The sequence below is a fragment of the Hyaena hyaena genome, unplaced genomic scaffold (assembly GCF_003009895.1).
Source record: "Hyaena hyaena isolate Hyena2069 unplaced genomic scaffold, ASM300989v1 scaffold_299, whole genome shotgun sequence".
NCBI classification, from domain to species: Eukaryota; Metazoa; Chordata; class Mammalia; order Carnivora; family Hyaenidae; genus Hyaena; species Hyaena hyaena.
This window is the reverse complement of record NW_024080930.1, coordinates 1,866,047-1,893,226: the sequence shown is the minus strand read 5'-3', so window position 1 is coordinate 1,893,226 and position 27,180 is coordinate 1,866,047. Positions and strand designations below refer to the sequence as shown.

Below are 27,180 nucleotides of genomic sequence, written 5' to 3'. Positions count from 1 at the left end.
AAAAAAAAAAAAAAGAGAGAGAGAGAGAGCAGCCAAATAGACAAAATCATGAATGAAAATGGACTTATTACAACCAATCCCTCAGAAATACAAGCAATTATCAGGGAATACTATGAAAAATTATATGCCAACACACTAGACAACTTAGAAGAAATGGACAAATTCCTAAGCACACACTCACTACCAAAATTCACACAAGAAGAGACAGAAAATCTGAACAGACTTATAACTAGTGAAGAAATTGAATCAGTTATCAAAAATCTCTCAACAAATAAGAACCCTAGGCCAGATGGCTTCCCTGGGGAAATCTACCAGACATTTAAATCAGAGTTAATACCCATTCTTCTCAAGCTATTCCAAAAAATAGAAATGGAAGGAAAACTTCTGGACTCACTCTATGAAGTCAGCATCACTTTGATTCCCAAGCCAGAGACCCAGCAAAAAAAAGAGACTACAGGCCAATATCCTTGATAAATACGGATGCAAAAATCCTCAACAAGATACTTACAAATCAAATGCAACAGCACATAAAAAGAATTATCCACCGTGATCAAGTGGGATTCATTCCTGGGTTAGAGGGCTGGTTCAAAATTTGCAAATCAATCAATGTGATACATCACATCAACAAAAGAAAAGATAAAAACCATTATGATCCTGTCGATAGATGCAGACAAAGCATTGGACAAAATACAGCATCCCTTCTTAATAAAGACCCCTGAGAAAGTTGGGATAGAAGGAACTTACTTAAACATCATAAAACCGATCTACGAGAGGCCCTCAGCTAACATCATCCTCAACGGGAAAAAACTGAGAGCTTTCCCCCTGAGATCAGGAACATGACAGGGATGTCCACTCTCACCACTGTTCTTTAACATAGTGCTGGAAGTCCTAGCATCAGCAATCAAACAACAAAAGGAAATAAAGGCATCAGAATTGGCAAAAAAGTTAAACTGTCACTTTTCTTAGATGACATGATACTCTACATAGAAAACCCGACAGACTCTACCAGAAGCCTACTAGAACTGATCCATGAATTCATCAAAGTCGCAGGGTACAAAATCAATGTACAGAAATCAGTTGCATTTTTATACACCAATAATGAAGCAACAGAAAGAGAAATCAAGAAACTGATCTCATTCACAATTGCACAAAAAACCATAAAGTACCTATGAATAAACCTAACCAAAGATATAGGAGATCTATATGATGAAAACTATAGAAAACTTATGAAGGAAATTGAAGAAGACACAAAGAAATGGAAAAACATTCCATGCTCATGGGTCAGAAGAATAAATATTGTCAAAATGTCATTACTAGCCAAAGCAATCTACACCTCAATCCAATCCCAATTAAAATTGCACCAGCATTCTTCTCAAAGATAGAACAAACTATCCTACCACTGGTACAGAACCACAAAAGACCACGAATAGCCAAAGTAATAATGAAGAAGAAAACCAAAACGGGAGGCATCACCATCCCAGACTTTACCCCTACTACAAAGCTATAATCATCAAGACAGTATGGTATTGGCACTAAAACAGACACATAGGCCAATGGAATAGAATAGAGAACTCAGAATTGGACCCACAAATGTATGGCCAATTAATCTTTGACAAAGTGGGAAAGAGTATCCAATGGAAAAAAGACAGCCTCTTTGACAGATGGTGCTGGGATAACTGGACAGCAACATGCAGAAGAATGAACCTAGATCACTTTCTCACACCATACACAAAAATAAACTCAAAATAGATAAAGGACCTGAATGTGAGACAGGAAACCATCAAAACCCTAGAGGAGAAAGCAGGAAACAACCTCCTTGACCTCCACCACAGCAATTTCTTACTGGACACATCCCCAAAGGCAAGAGAATCAAGAGCAAAAATGAACTATTGGGACCTCATCAAGATAAAAAGCTTCTGCATGGCAAAGGAAACAATCCATAAAACTAATAGGCAACTGACGGAATGGGAAAAGAGAGCTGCAAATGACATATCAGATAAAGGGCTAGTATCCAAACTCTATAAGGAACTTACCAAACTCCACACCTGAAAAACAAATAATCCAGTGAAGAAATGGGCAGAAGGCATGAACAGACACTTCTCAAGAGAAGATATCCAGATGGCCAACAGACACATGAAACAATGGTCAGCGTCACTGATCATCAGGGAAATACAAATCAAAACCACACTGAGATACCACCTCACGCCAGTCAGAGTGGTTAAAATGAACAAATCCGGGGCGCCTGGGTTGTTCAGTCAGTTAAGCATCTGACTTCAGCTCAGGTCATGATCACATGGTTCATGGGTTCGAGCCCCGCGTCGGGCTCTGTGCTGACGGCTAGCTCAGAGCCTAGAGCCTGCTTCAGATTCTGTGTCTCTCTCTTTCTCTAACCCTCCCCTGCTCACGCTGTCTCTCTCTCTCTCTCAGAAATAAATAAAAATATTTTTTAAAAATTTTAAGTATTAAAAAATAAAATTAAATGAACAAATCAGGAGACTATAGATGCTGGCGAGAATGTGGAGAAATGGGCACCGTCCTCCACTGTTGGTGGGAATGTAAACTGGTGCAGCCCTTCTGGAAACAGTGTGGAGCTTCCTCAAAAAATTAACAATAGAACTCCCCTAGGACCCAGCAATAGCACTGCTAGGAATTTACACAAGGAATACAGGGGTGCTGATGCATAGGGGCACATGTACCCCAATGTTCATAGCAGCACTCTCAACAAAAGCCAAAAACATGGAAAGAGCCTAAGTGTCCATCAACTGATGAATGGACCAAGAAGGTGTGGTTTATCTATACAATGGAATACTCCATGGCAATGAGAAAGAATGAAACCTTGCCATTTGTAGCAACAAAGCAACAGGGATGGAACTTGAGAGTGTTATGCTAAGCAAAATGAGTCAGGCAGAGAAGGACAGATACCGTATGTTCTCACTTATAAGTGGAACAGGAGAAACTTAACAGGGGACCATGGGGAAGGAAAGGGGAAACATAGTTGGGGAGAGGGAGGGAGGCAAACCATGAGAGAGTCATGAATGCTGAGAACAACTGAGGCCTAAAGGGGGTGGGTGAGAAGGGAAGGGTGCTGATGGGCATGGAGGAGGGCACTTGTTGGGATGAGCACTGGGTGTTATATGGAAATCAACCTGACAATAAACTATTTAAGAAAAAAAATGGAAAGTCACAAAAAAGTTTAAAACCTTGTGTAAGACACAATGACTCTTTGAAGTATGTCCCAAATAATACGTTACTATTATTAAAGCACTGACATCTAGGACCAGTTTATCTTGATTTTTAATAAAGTACACTCCAGAACACCCCTATAAAAAGGTTACTTTCATTCAGCTGCATTTCCATATGTCTTTTTGAATGAGAGAAAAAGTGACGGAAATAAGCTTAGATTTGCTGTAATTACACAGAAACCACAGACCCATGTAATCTTACTATTGGAATCCACTAAGAAACACTGACATGAAAGACTAAAAGGTTTTATGTAATTTTCATGGCTGATGTTGTAAAGTTGACAATAAATAAAACAAAACTAAAAAGATAAGCGAGGCTTTATTCATGCAATACAAGAACAATGATGTAATAGTGACTACACTGTATCACAGGACACAGTATGGCTACAGGAATGCAGTGCAGCCCCAGTTTGGGGTCTAAATCAGTTGTGAATCTAAACAAATGAAAAAAACACCACAATTTCAAGAGAAACTAAAAATGCTATCTTTCAGTGTGTTTGAGGTGGTACTGCATTGCTAAGTTACTAATTACTAAGGTTCTCTTTTATTATTAAACCCAATGACCTCTTTTCAGACTTCATTCTATTTATCTTCACTATGTAACTCTTAACATAGTTGACCATTTCCTCTTATTAACTTTCCTCTTAGGTCTGCACCCCCCCTTTCCTTTTTTGTTTGTTTGTTTAACCTTCCTCTGTCAGAGCCTATCTCTTTCCCTAATTCCAACCTTAAATGTTGGTGTTCCCTCAGACTGTCTAAAATGTCGTCTTGGGGTGCCTGGGCGGCTCAGTCAGTTGAGTGTCTGGCTTCGGCTCAGGTCATGATCTCACCATTCGTGGGTTCAAACCCCACGTCAGGCTCTGTGCTGGCAGCTCAGAGCCTGGAGTCTGCTTCAGATTCTCTGTCTCCCTCTCTCTCTGTCTCTGATCCTCCCCTGCTCACGCTGTCTCTCTCTCTCTCAAAAATAAATAAACCATTTAAAAATTTTTTTTAAAAAAATAAAATGCCTTCTTTTCTAAAAAAGAGAAGTTCTCTGGCGAGGGTGGGGCGATGGAGGGGTCATTTGCCCATTACCATGCTTTAAGTACTGCCTATAGCTCATAAATGTGTATGTCTCATCTGAACATACATGGTGGTTTTTTTTTTGCAAGTCTCCTGATTTCTACATACGCTGCCTAAGGAACTCCCACTTTCCTCCACCTGGCAAAAAACTTCTTAGGCTTTAAGACCTAAATTGTCAGAGCCTCAGTGAAGCTTCCACTAGCTTTTCCAAATACTGTTAGTTAATATTTTGGTTTAGAAATCACTTTCAACTCTACCATCTTATGAGAACCTCACAAAATAGGCAAGTATCATTACCCTTCTAGGAAAGAGGACACTGAAGTATGAAGAGATCAAGCAGGAGAACCTGGGTGGCTCAGTCGGGTTAAGTGTGGAACTCTTGATTTCAGCTCACGTCGTACAATCTCACAGTTCATGAGTTCGAACCCCACTTTGGGCTCTGTGCTGACTGTATGGAGCCTGCTTGGGATTCCCTCTCCTTCTCCCTCCCTGTCCCTCCCCTGAGCATGTTCTCTCTCTCAAAAAATAAATAAACTTAAAAAAAAATGAAGAGATCAAGCAAAGTAAACAAGGAAACATTACTCCAAGTGGAAAACAGGAACTTAAACCCAGTTCTTCTCACTCCAGGTCCAATGCTCTTTCTAACACACCGTGATATTCTCAAAGTAGAGGAGATTCAGAAATTTAGTAGTTTTACCATTGTTAAGAAAAGTTTGTCTCTTGTTTCTTTCTAGATATTGTTTAACCCAGAAATAAAATTACTAAGATTATTTGTTTTTAATTTATTTATTTATTTTGGGAGAGAGGGGAGAGAGAGAGAAAATCCCAAGCAGGCTCTGCACTGTCAGCACAGAGCCTGATGCAGGGCTCAAATGCACAAACCATGAGATCATGACCTGAGCTAAAACCAAGAGTCAGACACTTAACCTACTGAGCCACCCAGGTGACCAAAAATTATTTTTAACTGTACACACACAGCCAAACTGGCTAAGATAAAAGATGAACTTCTTTAAGATAAAGCAGGAAAGTAATTTAGAAGAAAAGTAAAAACAATAAAAGTTGACAATCCCAAAAGAAAGAAATACAAGAAAACAAAAAAATACATTTTAAATGAAAAAACTGGAAATCTTGAAACCAATAATCTACTATAGTCATGATTAACCAATAAATGATGTACAGGATCTGCTTTTATAAAATGATCTAAATGTCCCTAATCCTGGTTTTGTTTAAAGGGACAGAGGCACAAAAAATTTTTGATAAATAAGATTAAATTCAGAAAACAAAAATCATCAGTAATTGTCACTAGGAAGTGACTAGGCATCCCTGAGGTGGTTAGTGAAGGATCAAAGGACACAAAGCTTTAAGACAAGAGGCCAAAGAGCAGATTACAGTAAGTGGGAGAGCAGGAAATCAACATTTTGCAGCCACTGTGGTAAAGAATGGCTCAGGAGAGGGGTGCCTGGTGGCTCAGTTGATTGTCAGTCTTCGGCTGAGGTCATGATCTCACAGTTGTGGGTTCGAGCCCCATGTTGGGCTCTGTGCGGATAGCTCAGAGCCTGGAGCCTGCTTTTGATTCTGTGTCTCCCTCTCTCTCTGCCCCTGCCCCACTTGTGTTCTCTCTCTCAAAAATAAACATTAAAAATTAAAAGAAAAAAAAAGAATGGCTCAGGAGATTCATCAGTGGTTACTATATCTAAGAGATGGTGAATTTAATAAGGAGCAAGACATCTGCACATCTCAAAGTACCCCCCCCCCATGCCCCCACTGAAAGACCACTGGAGAAAAAAATAAAGGAAAATATTTTACACTCTGCCCCCAGATGCAAGTCTAAGAATGGCTCAGGAGATTCATCAGTGGTTACTATATCTAAGAGATGGTGAATTTAATAAGGAGCAAGACATAAGCACATCTCAAAGTACCCCCCCCCATGCCCCCACTGAAAGACCACTGGAGAAAAAAATAAAGGAAAATATTTTACACTCTGCCCCCAGATGCAAGTCTGAGAAAGTCACATCACTATGGTAGTATTCTAGCCAGAGGTATGTAACATGAATCTAAACATGAAGAAAACACCAACAAATCCAAAGTGATTAACATGCTATAAAATAACTGGCTTGAATTCTTCAAAGGTGCCCAAATAGTGAACAACAAAGGTTAAGGAACTATTTCAGATTTAAAGGAGATTAAAAGAGATATAACAACTAAATGAAGTGCATGATCCTGTACTGGATGCTATACTAGATGGGAAAAAAAAAAAACTAAAAAAAATTATTGGGACAAATGACAACACTGAATTACAGACTACAGACTGTACTGATATTAAATTTCCCAAATATAATGAATGGTACTGTGGTTGTGTAAAAAAAAATTTATTGTTCTTAAAAAATACATACCAAGGTATTAAGAGTAAAGAGACAGGATGTTTAGCACCTATTTTTCAATGAATCAAAAAACATAATATGAATATGGAGAAAGAGAAAAATAAAGCAATGTAGCAAAGAAAATTTTTAAGCAGTGAATATACATAAAGGGTAGGTCCTTGTTCCATTCTTGCAACTTTTTTGTAAATCTGAAACTATTTCAAAGTAAATCATCTAAAATTAAAGCACAGTTGGCAGGTGAATGGGTGGAGAGGGTCAAAAGAGTAACTTCCAGGTATGAAATAAGTCAGTCATGGGATGCGCTGTACAGCTTGGGAACTACAGTCGATAACACTGTATTGCATATTTAAAAATTGCTGACATTAAATCTTAAATGTCCTCATCACAAGAAAAAAAACTGTAACTATGTATGGTGACAAATGTTAACTAGACCTACTGTGGTGATCATTTCTGAATATATACAAATATTGAATCATTAAGTTATACACTTGAAACCAATATATCATGTTACATGCAAGAATACCTCAATTAAAAAAAAATGAAAGCAGAGGAATAGGATAAGCTTTAAGTTTTTTTTACTTAAATTTTGTCATTTGGTTAAAAAAAAAAGTCAAGAAATACCACCATTTTAAAAAAGAATGTAGGCTCAAGAGAGATTAAAAGAGCATTTCCAGAACAGGGGTCTCCTTGCTCATATACAATCCCACTAGGTTTGCAGTTCAATGACCAAAATGTTTCTAATTCCTGGAAACTTCAAGGTAATACATGGTCTACAGCTACTTTTCAAAGTTTTAAATTTTTAATAAGTTGTATGCATTCTCTCAGAAAGGCACAATAAATTTCATCAAGTGAAAAGTAATATATCCAAGAACTTGAGAGAATGGGCTCTGAGATTAAGTCTGTGTTCAAATTCAGAGTGTGGTGTTCAAGCTTTGTGATCTTGGACAAGTTTTAAACACATGTGCTCCAATCTCCTCATCTGCAAAACAGGTAAGTATCTGATAACAAGCCACTGAGGTACTAGGGAAGACTGAATGAGATAATAAATGTAAAGTAGTGTGCACAAATGCACAAGCATTCAATAAATATTGGCTATTTTTATTTTTTAATGTTTATTTATTTTTGAGAGAAAGAGAGTACCAGCAGGGGAGGGTCAGAGAGAGGGGAAGACACAGAACCTGAAGCAGGCTCCATGCTCCAAGCTGTCAGCACAGAGCCTGATGTAGGGCTCAAACCCACAAACCATGAGATCATGACCTGAGTCAAGTCGGACACTTAACCGACTGAGCCACCCAGGTGCCCATTAGCTATTTTTATTTTATATCCAACCCATTTGGTCACCTCAACAGCACTGGTCATAGTCAAAGCCATACGTGGTTGTCCAAACCAGGCCCAAATCTGACAAAATAGGAAGTCAGAAGAAACTCTTTAAGAGAAAAACATCTTAGATGTTAACAAACCATACAAGTAAATTAACTGTAAGCAAATCACATGCAAAACAGACTGAGGGTGACTTACGGGGTTATTAAACATCTGAACATTTTGCTAACAGAAGTGTACAACTGCAACAAGCCCACTTTAGAACAATCCATCATTCTAAATGCACTGAATGAAAAATGAAGAGAAATTATCTTACCTAAGAACAAGGGTGAAGAAAACTATTCCACATGCTGTATTTAAGATTTCAGTCAGCTTAATACAATCAAAATTTAAACCCAATTTCAACCACTAGCAACCTTCCAGACTGACCGGTCTTGCTAGTAAAAATTTAAAAAATTTAAATTATACTCTTCTGACATCTACAAAACCATCGGCACAGCTACTTTAGCTTAAGTTAGCATGAATCTAGTGATTGCCTATTATGTGACCATAGTCTAGTACTGAGACAATAAAATAAGAGAACTCTAAAAATGATTAAAATAAAATATAAAGTTACCAGAATTCTAGAAGTTTAAACCCCCTCTCACCAAAAAGTTTGGGGGTATTTTCTTTCCATTTTTTGGTGGTACTTATTTTTCTCTTTACAAAACTAAATGTACACTGTTTAGTATTTGCCTTTAAAAATCACGTTATTTGGGCACCTGGGTGGCTCACTGAGTTAAGTGTCTGACTTCACTCAGGTCATAATCTCATGGTTCCTGAGGTTAGGCTCTGTGCTGGCAGCTCAGAGCCTGGAGCCCGCTTGGGATTCTGTGTCTCCCTCTCTCTCTGCACCTACCCTGCTCATGCTCTGTCTCTCAAAAATAAAAACATTAAAATAATTAAAAAATAAATAAATAATAAATAAACAAAATTCATGTTATCAATTTGTAAAACTTAAGAATTCGTTCACAGTCATATTCTTTTCTCTCCTTACATGCGTATTACTTTGGTATTGCGGGATTTTTTTTCCCTGTAGTGCAAAGGATGTTGTCCAAGAACCTCAATGTTCGTACAGAACAGTTTGTCCATTAGTAAAGTGCCTAAAACATCTACCTCCAAGCTCCTACACTCCAGACTCCAGAAAAGAGTTTCCCATAAGCAACAAACTAACGCGTCCTCTCAACTCCTCTATCACCTTGTTCATCATAGCGCCCAATTCCCCCAAGTTTGATCCAGCAAATATTAAATAAGCTAAAAGTGTTTGTTCAGAAATCTGATTCCGGAGCCCCAGACCAGACCCACTTAATCAGAGCCACTGGGGATGCGACCTGAAGCTCCCCAAACGGTTCTTTTCTCGCTGAAGTGTGAACGACGAGAGACCCCAACACACACTCACTCCAAACTCTCCCCCACAACTCCCCCCACTCCCCACTGACCCGACCCCACCCACCAGCGAGAAACGTTACCGCCGGCTCCGGGGCGGTCTCGGGGCGACCCCACCTTTCTTGGGGTCCAAGCCCAAACCCGTGGCCCAATCCTCCGGGGTCCCCAGCTCCCCACTCCCAGCCCCACACCCCAAACCTTCTTCCTCACTTCTTCAAATCGCTGCTAAAGAGGCCGAAGGCGCCGGAGGGGGAAATGGTTGAGGTCGCCTCCTGACCCAGCTCCGTCGCCTCCCCTCCTCCGGACTGCTCGCTGTAAGCGAAGCTGTTGCTGGACATTTCTGCGGTGCTGGCTGGGGTCGGGTTGGTCCTGCCGGGGCTTCTCCGCGAAGAGCTCCTGTCCCGAGGACGCGGAACAAAACTAGTTCTCGAGCGGAGGGGCGCTAGCTAGCGCTTCCGGACTCGTCACGGCTCCCTCGGACGCCCTGGCGGCCCACCCCCTGCGCATGCCCAGTGTGCAGCCAGGCCGGAGCCCCCCTCTCCCAGGCCTGAGTGGATTTGCCTTCTCCGGGCTTTTGAGGTGGCTGAGCCGCTCCGTCCCGGGAGGTGCGGCCAGGAGGCGGTGGGCGGAACCAGAGGGGTCACCGGCTTTTAAAGTTTTTCGGAGAGAAATACCCTTTGTGTCGAATTTGATCCCTAAAGGAGGTTTCCCCAGCCGGAACACTTTTACTTGATTACTGTTGTAAACCAGTGGCTTTCAGATTTCTTCTGAAATGCCATCTAACACACCTGATCAAGTGTCCTAAATCTAAGACGATCGCTTTTCCTTTCGTGGGCCGGTTTCTGCTCCACTTCCTCTGGCCAGCGTTGCCTTACTTTCACATCCGTCCCACGCAAGCCCTTTCCCTAAAGACTGGGCCTTTGAGACCCAACTGGGAAGGGTTCATTCCAGTGAAAGCATTGAACGAAAATCCAGGGGCCACGATTCCCAGGGGCTAAAGGAGTTCTTCCTACTGGCCTCTACCTACCTAAAATAAAATAGATCCACCTCAAGCGCCAGGTGTAATGTATTATCTGGACACGTCTTTCTTTCCCACTGTCAACACACCCTAACGTTTGCTAGGGAGCTAACGCTGAATGTTGCCTGGCCTCAGAGTAGCACTTGACAAAGCCTCTTTCAGGCATAACCTCCCCCAGGCTGCCAGCTCAGGAAGATTTCAGAGCCTTCCCTTCCCTTTCCCTGTTCTTTCCCCCTCTAATAGAGTTAGAGTTGAGACCCAGAAGCCAGAAACAGTTAGGGTCTAGTGAAACACAACCTGGGACCCAGCTCCTCTAGGAGGAGGGTAGAGCCTGTTCAAGGATCAACGCAAAAAGCCACACAGAAAATCATGAAATACCATTGCACACCTGCTAAAATAAAATCTGGAAGACTTGAAAACTCTAAATGTGACACATAGGAACTCCCACTCATTACGTGTAGGAATGCAAAGTGGTACAAACATTTGGAAGAGACTTTGTCAGTTTCTTACAAAATTAAAAATACTTCTATCGTATAATCCAGCAATACCACCCCTTGACATTTACAGGGGTTAAAAATATGCCCACCCCAAAACCTGCACATGGTGTTTATAAAAGCATTATTCATAACTACCAAAACTTGGAAGCAACCAAAATGTCCTTCAGTAAGTGAATGGATAAGTAAACCGTGATCTATCCAGACAGTGTAATATTCTTCAGATCTTCAAAGGAAATGAGGTATCGAGCCAAGAAAAGACCTAGAGGGAACTTAAACGCACATTACTAAGTAAGAGAAGCAAATCTGAAAAGGCTACCTACTGTATGATTCTAACTGTACATTCTGGAAGAGGTAAATTATGGAGACAATGAAAAAAATCATTAGTTGCCAGGAGTTGGAGAAGAGAGCCGGATGAATAAGCAGAGCACAGAGGATTCTTCGGGCAATGAAAATACCCTGTATGATACCATAATGATGGATACATGTCATTATACATTTGTTCAAGACCATAGAATACACAACATCAAGGGGCACCTGGGGGGCTCAGTGGGTTAAGTGTACTACTCTTGATTTCGCCTCAGGTCATGGTCTCACAGTGGTGAAACTGAGCCTCAGGTCCGGCTCCACACTGCCTGGGATTCTGTCTCCCTCTCTCTGCCCTTCCTCTACTCCATACACTGAGTTTTTTCTCTCAAAAAAGAAAAGAAGTACAACACCAAGAGTAAACCCAAATGTAAACTATGGACTTTAGGTGATAATAAAGTGTCAATGTAAGTCATCAATTGCAACAAATGTACTATTTTGGTGAGGATGTTGATAATGGAAACACTGTGCATGTGTGGGGGTAGGAGGTATATGGCAAATCTCTGTACTTTCCTCTCAATTTTTCTGTGAACCTTAAAAGGCTCAAAGTAAATAAATAAAGTCTTAATTTAACAAATTAAAATTAATTTAAAAAGTAAAGGCTACACTACTGTGAAACACCCATGACTATGACCTGGTCTTTGGGTGGAGAGGAGGGAACATCCTCCAAACTTCATAGTCTGGTCTAAACTTGACAGGTTTTAGGGACCCTGGATGGCTTACTCAGTTAAGTGTCTGATTTCGGCTCAGGTCATGATCTTGCAGTTCCATGGCTTTAAGCTCCATATCAGGCTCTATGCTCACAGCTCAGAGCCTGGAGCCTGCTCAGACTCTCTGTCTCCTTCTCTCTCTGGCCCTCCCCCACTTGCACTATCTCTCTTTCTCTCAAAAATAAAGAAATACTAAAAAAAAAAAAAAAAAAAAAATCAAACAAAAAACCTGAGAGATATGAGGGTGCCTGGGTGGCTCAGTCAGTTAAGCATCTGACTTCTGCTCACGCTGTGATCTCATGGTTCATGAGTTGGAGCCCTACTTCGGGCTCTGGGCTGACAGCTCAGAGCTTGGAGCCTACTTTGGGTTCTGTGTGTCTCTCTCTCTGCTCTGCCTCTGCTGCTGCTCTCTCTGTCTCTTGAAAATAAATAAATATTTTTTAAAAATTTAATAGTAAATAAATAAATAAATATAAATATAACTCTTTTTGGGGTACCTGGGTGGGCTCAGTTAGTTGAGCCTCTGACTGCTGATTTTGGCTCAGATCATGATTTCGCAGTTCATAAATTTAAACCCCAAGTCAGGCTCTGGGCATACAGGGTGGAGCCTACTTGGGATTCCCTGTCTCCCTCACTCTCGGCCCCTCCCCTGCTGATGCTCTCTCTCTCAAAATAAATAAATTTGAAAAATAATGATAAAATTCTTTTTTTAAATGTTTTATTTATTTTCGAGAGGGAGATAGAGACAGTGTGAGCAGGGGAGGGTCAGAGAGACAGGGAGACACAGAAATCTGAAGACAGGCTCTGGGCTCTGGGCTAGCTGTCAGCACAAAAGCCCAATGTGGGGCTCAAAACCACGAACTGTGAGATCATGACCTGAGTTGAAGTCGGACGCTTAGCCAACTGAGCCACCCAGGGACCCCTAAAATTCATTTTTTAAATAAGGAAAAGAAAGTAACAGTTTCAGAATATTGTTCCAGGTAGAAGTTAAACTACCTAGGGGCGCCTGGGTGGCTTATTCGGTTAAGCGACCGACTTTCACTTAGGTCATGATCTCGCGGTTCGTGGGTTTGAGCCCCGCGTCGGGCTCTGTGCTGACTGCCAGCTCAGAGCCTGGAGCCTGTTTCAGTCTGTGACTCCCTCTCTCTCTGACCCTCCCCTGCTCACGTTGTCTCTCTCTCTCCTAGAAATAAATAAATAAATAAAAACTTTAAAAAAAAAGAAGTTAAACTACCTAACTTCTTTTGTAACAAAATCTCTGGATTTGCCCCTAAATGTTGAAATTGTAAGTGTCATATATTCATATACTCTCTTAGACATCTAAAGCTACTCTCTAGGCGCATCCGGATGGCTCAGTCATCTAACTTTTGCTCCGGTCATGATTTCATGGTTCATGGGTTTGAGCCCTGCATCAAGTTCTGTGCCGAAGGTTTAGAGCCTGGGGCCTGTTTCAGATTCTGTGTCTCCCTCTCTCTCTCTACCCTTTCCTCACTCAGGTTCTCTCTCTCTCTCTCTCTCTCTCTTTCAAAAATGAATAAACATTAAAAAAATAAAACAATAAAACTACTCTCTAATTGGGGTGCTTAGATGGCCCAGTCAGTTAAGCATCTGACTCTTGATTTCTGTTCAGGTAGTCATCTCATGGTTTGTGAGATTGAGCCCTGTGTTGGGCTCCACTGGCAGCAAGGAACCTGTTTGGGATTCTCTCTCTCTCCCTCTGCCCCTACCCGCCCCAAAATAAATAAATAAGACTTAAAAAAACTAATCTCTGATTATTAAAGCTCTGAAATTATATTCATAGGCAGAGAAGAATCTGAGTGTTTTATTAATTCCATCAACACATGCCTATGGAACGTGCCTTGTGCATGGTACATTCTGGAGATCATGTAGGACACACACTTGAGGAAAAGCCAGGCCTTGTCCTCAAAGACATTATAATAATAGAGGAGACAATCCTCTACATGAGTATGCCTAATACTACAACACAAAGTAATAATGGTGAAAATATTTAATGTGAATACATTAAAAGAGATTTAAGTTTTCATTTTTTGGAACTATATTACATAATTTAGTATCATTTATCATTTAGTATCACATCTCATTGTTGTAGTTCAATTATTTTCTTAGGGGCCAGGCACTCTTTTTTAAGTGCTATGCATGTTATCAATTCGTTTGATCATCAGAGAATCGTGTGTGGTAGTTATCACTAGTATCCTGATTTCACAGGCCAAAAAATTGAGGAACTGGGCTTGAGATGAGTTACACAGCTAATAAATAGAAGAGCCTGTCTTTGAACCTAGACCAGACATCAGAGTCCACACTGCTAATTACTCTGCTATACCACTTACTCAAATACTTCCTGATATTTCGTGGAGACTGTGCCATGTCAATATATACATTTTTCTTTTTTATAGCTGTTTTATAGCTGTATTAAAATTCATTAAACCAGTGCCCTATTGATGAACTTTTGATTTGTGTCTAATCTTTTGCTATTACAAATTATGCTTCCATAAATGATTTGATGCATATATATTTGTATTATATTGAGACCTATGAGTCTCTGAAAGATGAGTCTACAGCTGTTATGGTACTCTGCTCCCATTATTGCTTCACCTTCAATAGATAATGAGGTAGATTAGTAAGTATAGTGAGAAATGAAAACAACTTGCAAACTATGTAATAAAAGAAACCACATATAAGACAGTAACATTTGTACTAGATCTTAAAATATGGAAAAGCCAACTTATACAGGTAAATGAAGTATATATAGATTTCATGGGAGTGAAACAATTGGAGTCATTTCTCACAGACATTAGGATGAATAATTCTGTATCTTAAGTGAATGTAGAGTTCTGAACACTTCAAACTCAACAATATTGTTTTGGAGGATAATAGTTAAAAGAAATCATAAAGTAGGCCCTACAAGAGTCAGACATAAATCTTCATGATACCATAAAAAAATTTCCTGAACCACTGACGTACACACTAATGCATTCAAATGTGCTCATGCAGCTGGAGCTACAACAGTTGGTATAATCACAGATGGAATGATTATAATGGAAGTCGAAAAGCAAAAGGGGATAAAGTAAAACCAAATGGCCTTCAATTAGGTGGTAAATCACTCAATTTTAAATCTTATAGTTCAGTATTCAACCCAAGGCCCGTGTTTGAGGAAACTAACGGAAAATTTACTAGAAGTCATTCAAAAGCCACTGGAAAAGAAAGCTGTATTTATAATAGAAAATTTTTCAAATCACTTTAAAGTTCAATAATAACAGAATAGTTATGAGAAAGATGGCAATACAACTTGAGGATATATGAGCCATTAAATGTTATAAAAATAAACACTATTTTTTTTCAATTTTAGAAAGAAGGAGTACAAGTAGGGGAGAGGGACAGAGAGAGAGAATCCCAAGCAAGCATCATGTTCAGCACAGAGCCCGATGCGGGCTTGATCCCACCAAACTGAGATCATGACCTGAGCCAAAATCAAGAGCTGGATGCTCAACCAACTGAGCTACTCAGGCATCGCTACTATTTTCTTAATCAAGACCCTTTGTTGCAAGTAAAAGAATACCTGTCAAACCAACTTATCAAAAAATAAATCAATAAAGAGTATCCATTGGAAAAAAGACAGCCTCTTTAACAGATGGTGCTGGGATAACTGGACAGCAACATGCAGAAGAATGAAACTAGATCATTTTCTCACACCAAACACAAAAATAAACTCAAAATGGATAAAGGACCTGAATGTGAGACAGGAAATCATCAAAACCCTAGAGGAGAAAGCAGGAAACAACCTCCTTGACCTCAACCGCAGCCATTTCTTACTTGACACATCACCAAAGGCAAGGGAATCAAGAGCAAAAATGAACTATTGGGACCTCAAGATAAAAACCTTCTGCACAACAAAGGAAACAATCCATAAAACTCATAGGTAACCAACAGAATGGGAAAAGATAGTTGCAAATGACATATCAGATAAAGGGCTAGTATCCAAAATCTATAAGGAACTCACCAAACTCCACATCTGGAAAACAAATAATCCAGTGAAGAAATGGGCAGAAGACATGAACAGACACTTCTCCAGAGAGGACATCCAGATGGCCAACAGACACATGAAATGATGCTCAGCATCCCTCCTCATCAGGGAAATATAAATCAAAACCACACTGAGATATCACCTCACACTGTTCAGAATGGCTAAAATGAACAAATCAGGAGACTTTAGATGCTGGCGAGGATGTGGAGAAATGGGCACTCTCCTCCACTGTTGGTGGGAATGTAAAATGGTGCAGTCCCTCTAGAAAACAATGTAGAAGTTCCTCAAAAAATTAACAATAGAACTCCCCTATGACCCAGCAATAGCACTGCTAGGAATTTACCCAAGGGATATGGGGTGTTGATGCATGGGACACATGTACCCCAATGTTCATAGCAGCACTCTCAACAATAGCCAAAACATGGAAAGAGCCTAAGTGTCCATCAACTGATGAATGGATCAAGATGTGGTTGATCTATACAATGGAGTACTGTATGACAATGAGAAAGAATGAAATCTGGCTATGTGTAGCAACGTGGATGGAACCTGAGTGTGTTATGCTAAGTGAAATAAGTCAGGCAGAGAAGGACAGATACCATATGTTTTCACGTATAGGTGGATTAGGAGGAACTTAACAGAGGACCATGGGGGAGGAGAAGGGGAAACATAGTTGGGGAGAGGGAGGAAGGCAAACCATGAGAGACTCTTGAATGCTGAGAACAAACTGATGGGCTGATGGGGGTGGGGGAGAGGGGAAGGGGGGCGATGAGCATGGAGGAGGGCACTTGTGGGGATGAGCACTGGGTGTTATATGGAAACCAACTTGACAATAAACTATGAAAGAAAAAAATAAATGAATAAAACAGGATGTGGAGGAAGAGATTTATTGAGAAAGGTCCCACTGCCCTCAGAGATGAATGGGTGTAAGGACTCAAGTGGTACCACTAGGATTTCCTCTTCCACTTCTCAGTCCTGCTTTCTGTCTGCATTGACTTTATTCATCTAACTGTGGGTAAGCTAAGGACATAGCTGCACAGTTTAGCAACCCACACAAAATAGAACCTTTCCTCTATCAAATTCTCAGAGGAATTTGCTTGGCCTAACTTGGGCCTCATGCCTAATTATTGTGGCTGTGGAGATGAATTATTATGATGACTTAGGTCTGGGTCATTTGCTCATACCTTGACAGAGGAAGGACTCTAGAATCAAATGATTTGGGTGAGTGAGGCACAGTTCCAGAGTGGACAAAGGGCTGCTGATACTACAAGGGGGTGCAGGCATATTAGGTAGGCAAAAATAATAAATGTCTATGTCATACAGCAGCAGTGAAAATGTTTATTACAAAATAGTGGAATCAAAATTGTATCTATCTTGTGATTACAACTATAGAAAATTTTAAACTCCTGTTGACCTGAAGTAAGAGGAAAGCTGCTAAATAAAACAAGAACAACTGCACAAATAAGAATATTTAATGGTGGTTGTTGACCAGAGGCAATTTTGCGTCCCTCCAAGCTTACCTCTACCCCGGGACTTTGAGCAATGTCTAGAGACATTTTTGATTGTCACAAATGGAGAAGTGTTATAGGTATCCGATACTGCTAAAATCCTACAATGAGGCTCCTCACAACAAAAGATTATGTAGCCCATAATATCAATACTGCTGGTATTGAGAAAGCCTGGCAGAAGTGAAACAGAAGTGATTTGTCTTCTTTAAAAAGTTCTCTTGTTGTTTACTGAATAGAAGGAAGGAGAAAATGAAAGGAAAGGAAAGGTGGCTATAGAGATGAGGAAAGAATCAGGAACACAGGGTATTGAAAATCAAGACACCTTATCTCTACTCCCATCTCTCAAATTAACTGGCAGTGTGACCTTAGCAAATCACAGACTCAGTTTGTGTTTTCCTCACTGGTGATATAAGAAATCAAGCTAGTTAACTTGCCTCTGAAGTTCTTCCAGCTCAAAGTTCTAACATTTTCTTGAATAACAAGGTGACTCAGGAAAGCGTTCACTGAGTTTTAATGATCTGTGTGTTCATGGCTAGTTTTAAATCCTGGCATTCCTTGCTTTTATGGACACATTATAGGATTTCTTCTTTTAATCAACATTTTTAGTATAAAATGAGTCACATTGGGGCACCTGGGTGTGTCAGTCAGTCAAGAGTTTGACTCTTGATTTTGGTACTGATTGTGATCTCATGGTTGTGAGATCAAGCCCACATGAGACTGTAGGCAACGTGGGACCTGCTTGGGATTCTCTCTCCCTCTCTCTCTGCCCCTCCAACGCTTGCTTATATGTTCTCTCCCTCTCAAAATAAATAAATAAATAAGTAGTTATTAAAATGAATCACATTGCTAGACTAAAGAATTAGGTCCAATAGTTAGGCTCTTTCTTAAGCACTAGCAACAGGAAGCAGTAACACACATTTCATTTATCCAGTGTTCTTTTGTTCAAAGTTTTAAATTTTTATTGAGAAAGAACACATAATTCTGGACTCTTCAAAAAAATTCTATGATATGAATGTAAAAAGGCAAGGGAACCACTTTCAAATAAAAGGGATTAAAGGGACAAAAGCCAAAAGCAATGTGTGAAATTTGATTGGATCCTGGATTTAAAAGAAAAATACTAGCATAAGAGATATCTTTGAAACAATGAAAGAAATGTGAATATGGACCATATACTAGATGATATTATTGAATTAACATCACCTTTTCAGACATTGTAATGGTATTGTGGTTATGTAGGATAAAGTCTTTGTTTTTAGAGATGCATGCTAGAACATTTATGAGTAAAATGTGATGGTATATGCCACTTACTTTCAAGTGGATCAGGGAAAGAAAATCTCAAAAGTGTATATTTATATATATATATACATATATATATATATACTGCGTGCAAATACATACAAGTAGATGTCATATATATACACATATATATGTGTGTATATATAGATACATGAGAAAAATGTGGCAAAATGTTAATATTTGGTGAATCCAAGTAAAAAGTATAGATGTATGTATTCACTGTTCTTTGAGCTTTTCAAGAAGTTTGAAAATTTATTGTGAATACAAAAAGAATAAAGAAAAAGCACTATATCTAGAATCTTGCGGTTGTAAAGGCTTTTAAAGTTCTAACCAACTTCTTCAAAGTACCTAATTGAGAATAGATTGCAGTATGAATTGGAAAGCCTCAAATGACCTGCTTCATCCACATAAACTGCTGATCTGTAGGACTGCACATTATGTTGTGATATGACTAATACCATTGATAAAGGAAATGGATTATTAACTTTCAATTAAATGTGATTATAACAGAAATTTGATAGTCGTGTAAGGGCTTATGATCAAGCAAACAAGATAAACCAGAAAGATACACTTACAGCATTTTCCTAGAGAAGGCATTTGCCCAATAATCCCCATTACTTACGTCCACATGCCCAACTTGGAAGGGACAAAATTATTTTCCCTTACTTTTCTCAAATTCAAGCATTTAAAATTAATGTAAAACTTCTAGTGATATTAAATATTTTTTATACTAATATAAAATGAGTACTAACATACTCAATGTTAGAAAACCTGAACCTTGTACATAATATCTACATCATGGAAATGTTAAATCAGTTTTCACATATAAAATTGATTTAGAAATATATGGGAGGCAGGGGTGAGCACCTGGGTGGCTCAGTCAGTTAAGTGTCTGACCTTGGCTCAGGTCAGGATTTCACGGCTTGTGGGTTAGAGCCCTGCATCGGGCTTCATGCTGAGAGCTCAGAGCATAAAGCACCTGGATCCTACTTCAGATTCTGTGTCTCCTTCTCTCTCTGCACTTTCCCTACACTCTCTCTCTTTCTCTCTCTCTCTCTTTCTCTCTCAAAAAATAAATAAATGTTAAAAATTTTTTTTAAAAAGAAAGACACTTGGGGCATAGAGTACATTATAATTTCAGCATTATTTGTTGACGAGGTTAGTTATGAAGAGAGGAAGGTGAGATACTATGGTCTCCTAAGGCAAATACATCATCTTATTCAATGATAGAGGATTTCTTGAAGCCAAAGACATCAAGACCCTGTCCTTTAGTGTAGCAGCTTGAGCAATAACCTGCTACAAGTGATAGTCAGACTGCCAATTACTTGCAGAGAGGGCTTTGAACTGCTTTCCCAAGTCACCCAAATAAAATGCTCAGAGAATTAGTGTTTTATCCTCCAGGGATCAATGGATTTTATTCCTTGCAGAAAGGTAACTACTGGCATCTGCACTATCTTTCAAAACTTACGTGTATCTCTTGGCAAAGGTAGAAGGTGGAATTTATTTTAACATAACTGAGTCCAATATTACTCCCCTATGTGTTCCCACTGAATGATTCTAATAAATCACAGGATCAAATAAATTATTTTCTACTAACTTTAACGAATCGAAATGTCTCCATTTAGATTATAAATTTCTCAAGGGCAAAGACTGTATCTCACACTTCTTGATGTGTCTACCTAGCACAGTGCCCTAGAGAGTCAGTAAATGCTATTGGTGATCATGTTTGCAAAAGTGATGATGTTGATGATAATTCTTGCAATAAAAATAAAGGAAATTGCTAAATCTATCTGCCCAGTGGAATTTTTGTAAGATAATAAAGTTCTTTATAATTATTTCATATTACCTGCATAAGATTCTATTGTTTGAAGAGTTTAGCAAAGGTTATAAAATTTAATTAACTCAGAGAGAGTGAAGAATACTTGAGAAGATTTTATTTTCCCTTCATAATTGCAATCGATATGATAAAATTGTCCTCAAGCAGTCATTCCTGTCACATTAGCATATACAGTTAGTTTGAAGTCCCAAATGATATATTCTCCCGTTGTTCCATGTTTCTTGACTGCTAAGGTTAATAGAAAGGGCCCGCATTCATTAGAATAAAATTGTACTAAAAATATAATCTGACCCAATTAGTAAAAGAAGCTCTTGTTTGATATAAGTGATAATTCCAGTTGCAGGCAGCAGAGGTAGTTGTTTTCACAGAAAACACAAGGTACTAATTGTTCGTATTTACATTTCTCTCCTGATCTTAATTTCAAATGTTAAAATCTTATAAATTATTGATCTTAAGTATGAAAATTCCTTCTCGCTATCCTTTTTTTTTTCTTCACCAAGTATGTTTTGCTATACAGGTCAACATCACCAATTATTTTTTTGTTTATTCAGTTTTTAACTCTCTAATTGAGATCCTCAATTACTATGACAAGCATAAATATCCCAGGGTGGACACTATTCTAATTACACCACTATTGAGAATTACTGTTTCCTGTTGCTCTTGTAAGATTTTAAATTAAGTTTAACAAATATTTATTGAATAATCACAGTGTACAAAGTATGCAAGAGGTTTAAAGCTAGAGTCTGCAGATAATGAATACAAGGCATTCACCTCTGAAAACTATTTAACTCCAAATCTTCTCTGTCATAAGGCTGTAGTGTCCTGCCTGAGATAAGACACTGGTGTCAACATTTAAATAGATCAGATCAAACCATGTTGGCCTATTTCCTACTTTCCTTCTCCCCCCACTAATTTTCTTGCTGGAGCAGTTAGCTCTGTTTTAATGCATAATCACTGGCACTCTGGGTGAGTTTTTAAACTATTCTTACCTTCAATATCTCCAACAGTAAAATGAAGATAATCATGTGAACTTTAGAAAACTAGAGTGGCGACAAATGAGATGGAATGTGAAATTATCTCTACAGTGACTGGCATCTATAGGTGCTCAATAGTTCTTGTCTCTTTCTAAATGTCTCCCAACAGCACATCTACCAGATTGGAATGTCAACAATTTGGAGCACAAGGGAGTAGGGCAAAGATAAATGATAGTATTAGGCTGATGCCAAGTGATAATTCTAGCTGCTCCCATTAAGGTCCTGACTTTGAAGCTTCAATGCCAGATCATTTTCTTCTATATGTGTTCTTTTCCCTTGCTTCTCTCACTCCTCAGTCCCTGCTCTACTCTGAGAATCCCAACATACCAGGTCTCATTTTCCACTGAGTACTTTTATAAGTTTTAAAAACTTGGAGATAAAACACAACAAAGAACACAAATTTGATAAAGGATCAGTTTAGATGGTGCCTTGAGAGCAAAGACAGGAATGACAGTAATAACAATTTAATATATTTCATTTTTCTGATATGTGAAAAATTGGGCAAGATTCTTAAGAGAAAACAGATAGCTTTAATCATTTTAAGTATGAGAAAAATCATTTTAAGACATTGCCAAAAAGTCAAAAGTTGGTGATATTGCCCTATTAAACTAGGCTGTATTTGTTCTTACCATATCCATGATGAATTGTAACATTTTTACACCCTATAGCAGATATAAGTTTGTGCTATCTTCATATCTTTGAAGCCCTAGGCAAGTCAGTAAGAATAGCCCATTGTTTTGACCCTCTTGAAACAGAGGGAACAAATAAATAATTCAACCAAAAACTGGTGTCTGTTACACTGATCACAAGTTCAACTAAAAATAAATACAGGAGACCCTCACTGGCTCAACCAGAAGACCATATGACTCTTCATCTCGGGGTGAGTTTGAGCCTCACGTTGGATATAGAGGTTACTTAAATAAATAAATAAAAACTTAAAAAATATAGAGGGCAATTTTTGGAATATACAACATGAAAGCTATAGTGGGGTTATATTGGAGAAAACTTATGTTTTGTCATAAAGTAGAAGAATGCTACAAAAATTGAAGTAGCAAGGGTTAATATAACATTTTGGCATATGTTTGTCAAAAGCCTACTTTCCTGGAATTTTTTTTCACTAATTTTTTTTTTGTCTAACAAGATAATATTTTACAGTGAAAAACATATGACCTGATTTTATTTTTTCTGCTGAACTCAAGAGGATACAATTAAACCTAACAATTACTAGAGTTCAACAATACTAACATAACTAAATAGCTGAAGTGGTATTGATTAATTATTCATGAAAATGTAATTTTGATGATAATTTAACATTATATGGTAAAGGGCTTAATTTCCTGCATAAAAATTATTATTTCCAATTAGAAAGTCTTACTTCAAATAATTTTAAATTATGTTATGTAGTAGCAAAAAATTACTGGAAATGGCTGGAGGCAAGAATGGAATTACTCTCTGAGCCCAGCAAATCAAAACATTTCAATATAGTCTAATGAGTAGAGTGAATCAGTAATGCAGAATCATTGTCAACTATTTCTACTCTTCTCTCTGGCACTACAGTGAAGCCAAGAGATTGGAATATTGAGCATTTCAGGCAAGAGCCAAGATAATTTAAATTTTTATTGCTACGTTTAGTCCTTGGCTTTAAACAAACCAAAAAAAGAACCCTCAAAAAAAAGTAATTTACTAAATCACAGTACCAATCAAATCATGAACAATCAAATTGCGATATTTGGCTTTCCTTAGGTTTCCTTTGTATTGCTAAGTCATTAGACAAGTCTGACTGACAAGGAATAGTTTACAGCAAATAAGCTCAAAATGCTCTCTTGGTAAGGCTAAGGATAGAGGTACCTATAGAGACTGAGTCTATCTTCTTATTTTGTAACCAAGATGCGTTTACTGCATTTCCCTCTTGCTTTAGTTGCCCTTGGGATGACTACATTGGTTCCTAACTCCCAGTCCACAGGCTAATTAATTTGGTGAGGAGCCAATAAAGCTACTAGGCAGCTTGGGTCAATGGCCATCAAAAATTCTATGATTCCTTAGAGGAGCCATCAGTGAATCAAAATGTTGGTCACCAGGGCAACACACACACACACACACACACACACACACACACTGCAACAGTCGTTTTTAAGCATAGCATAACCTTTCTTTCAAGTTGAACTCTTTTAAAAAATATATTTTTGGCTTATAAAAAAATTTTATTTATTTAAAAGTATAAACAAACAAATTCTGTACAACATTATTTGGAGCATATGGAGGAGGAGGGTGGGAAGAGGGCAGGGAGGAATCATATAGAGATAATTTTAAGCATTGAAGGAATAGTTAGACTATATAATGTTGGAGTCTACTCTAGTTTGGCAAATTTAAGATTAATTCTTACCTTAATAAAAATAACCATGATAGTCCTCACCATCTCAGAAGAAAAAATTAAATCTGGCTTGTGATAAGTTAAAGCCAATGAAAACACAAAAGTTTTGTCATTGCTTTCACATTCACTTTTTATTCTGTCCTCTTTCATTTTCAGAAATAAATTCATATGAAGCAAATCTATAAAGGAGAGCAGTAGAGTTGAAAATTTCATAGAAAAAGCAGTAGTTTGACGAGTAAACTCATTGAGTTGAGACAAGTGTGAAACTCATTACAACCTGAATTTCTCACACGTCTCAGTTTCTCCTTCCTTTTAAACTTCCTAATAGAAAAAGTTCAATTCACATTATTGGCAACTCCACTATCTGCCCTCACTTCCATCAAAAAATAAATAAATTAGAAATACCTCCTTTTCCACATTTATTTTAATCTAGAGGGTTGTGGCCTCTCAGGATTTATTTTATGGTTTCTCAAAAGACCAAATCTTGGAAATCGCATTCTTAAATCCATGGGGAATATGTCTATTTCTACTTTATTTGGGCAAGTGAATTGAGAGGGAATGGAGTTTGATTTAATACCTGTTAAATTCTGTAGACTATGTATTAAAACTATTGCAGAAATATTAGTAAATACTACAGTGAAGTTCTATTTTGTTTCATATTTGAAGATAATATTCCTGACCATTGTATTATTTGAATACTAGTGAAACTGGAAAAAAAGGATTTTATAATCTCCTCAGCCTTTATCAGTGGGATATTTTTCTTTCTCTGATATAATGGTCTTTCTAACTTCTTAAGGGCAGAGAAGATGTTTTTTAAAATCACTAAATCTCTAACAAATGACAAATCACAGGTAAAATAATAGTGATTTCTTGAGCACCTCTTTTGTGCCAGGTAATTTATATACATAGCTTTCTGTTATCATCAAACTGCATTTTACTTATGCATGAGAAATTCAATGCTTAGGGAGTTGTAGTTACCACTTTTCCAAGGGCCCATAATTAAAAAGTTGCTGGTCCTGGATTCAAAGTCTGGCTTCTGTTACCCCATCCAGAACTCTTACTAATATGTTACTCTCCCTACAAAGTATGAAGTGGCAGGATCTGTTTTGCCTACCAAATATCTATTTTCTCCCTGTTCCTTATTGTAACAGAAACTCAAATTTTAGCTGAGCATGTTGCTCTGCTGTTGCTTTTCTGCTTCACTTGCAGTTAAGTATGAGGATGTGACTAGAAAGTATATAAAACATGCAATAGGTAATATGAAAACAGTATTTCATAGAGCTTCTTCCTCCCTACTCTACCCTTGCTTGATGAAATATAAGTATAATGCCTGGAATTTTAGCAGCCATCTTGGCCTATCAGATGACCTTGAGGATGGATACCAAAGCTGGAGATGGAACAGCATATCCTAATGTTCCCTAAGTACATTATGGAGATGCCATGCCAATTCTCATCAGATCAAGAAATAAACTTTCATCTCCTTGAAACGAGATGAATTTAGTTCTAGCTCTTAGACATATGCATCATGCTATCTTTATAGGGAATTAAATTTGATTCCTCCTGCCGAACAGACTTTTTTTAAACTATATTTTTTAATATAAGTAAGCTTTACACCCAATGTAGGGCCCAAACTCATGACTGAAGATCAAGAGCTGTATGCTCCACCCACTGAATCAGCCAGGTGCACCCCCTTCCACATACTCTCTTGTGTCACTTCTCTAATCTCCTTTCTTTAAAATTTTCCTTTAATTCTAACATGCCTCTAAAGCCTTCCCTCACCACCATTTTGTCTATATAAAATAAGAATTCCAAATAAGTTACCATATATTTATAATTATCTTTTTTTTTTTTTTTTAAGTTTTTCATTATAGAAAATTTCAGGGGCCCCAGAGTGGCTCAGTTGGCGAGTGTCCGACTTCGGCTCAGGTCATGATCTTGCAGCCCAAGGGTTCTGCATTGGCTCTGTGCTGATAGCTGAGTCTAGAGCCTGCTTCAGATTCTGTGTCTCCCTTTCTCTTCGCTTCCCTACCCCTGCTCACACTCTGTCTGTCTGTCTGTCTCTCTCACTCTCTCTCTCAAAAAAGATAAACATTTAAAAAAATTAAAAAGGGGTGCTCGGGTGGCTCAGTCAGTTAAATGTCCAGTTCGTGGTTTTGGCTCAGGTCACGATCTCACGGTTTGTGGGTCTGAGCCCTGCATCGGGCACTGCACTGACAGTGTGGAGCTTGCTTGGGATTCTCTCTTGCTTTCCCTCTCTCTCTGCTCCTCCACCACTCTCTCTCTCAAAATAAATAAATAAAAATTTTAAATGAAAAAGAAAAGAAAATTTCAAACATATACAAACATGGAATAATATAATGAACAATATTTTTACAAAAGTCATTTCCTTATTAGTCATAAGGGTTGATTGGCTTCATAGGCTGAGTTATCTATATAGATAGTGGTGATGGTTGCATAAACTTGTGAATATACTAAAAAAATCACCAAATTATACACTTTATTTTTAAAAAAATTTTTAATGTTTATTTGTTTTTGAGAGAGAGACAGAGACAGAGAGAATGTGAGCAGGGGAGGAGCAGAGAGAGAGAGGGAGACACAGAATCCAATCTGAGCTGTCAGCACATAGCCTGTCATGGGGTTCAGCCTCACGAACCACAAGATCATGACCTGAGCCAAAGTCAGACACTTAACTGACTGAGCCACCCAGACACCCCCCAAATTGTACACTTTAAAATGTTTATAGCATGTGAGTTGTATTTCGTTTAAAAAAAAAAAAAAACTATACATAAATAATTCTGTATGAGTATAGGCATTTTTATAAGATAAAATCCCAGAAGTGGAATTGGTGGGTCAATAGTCAGATGCATTTTAATTTTTAATTTTCATAGATTTTCCTGAAATTTTCTTCTCCTGTTGTACTAGTTTGCACTCCCATTAACATATATTAAGAGAGTTTGTTTCCCCATAGACTTACAACAGACTGTGTTGTCAAACTTTTAGAGTTTTATCAAACTGATAGGTTTAAAAGTGATATCTTGGTGTAGTTTTCATTTGTTGCCCTCCTATCATAAGTGAAG

General features: G+C 38.3%; 1 protein-coding gene across 1 annotated transcript in view; it reads right to left on the bottom strand.

The window, feature by feature from the left end:
* Positions 1-9,892, bottom strand: part of AP3B1 (adaptor related protein complex 3 subunit beta 1) — a gene marked incomplete at its 3' end in the record, with an annotated part of 255,186 nt that extends 245,294 nt beyond the window's left edge. Inside the window, exon 1 of the mRNA XM_039247437.1 lies at positions 9,641-9,892. Within this exon, the coding sequence (XP_039103368.1) occupies positions 9,641-9,768 (128 nt within the window). The remainder of the gene's footprint in view (positions 1-9,640) is intronic.
* Between the last annotated feature and the right edge of the window lie 17,288 nt (positions 9,893-27,180).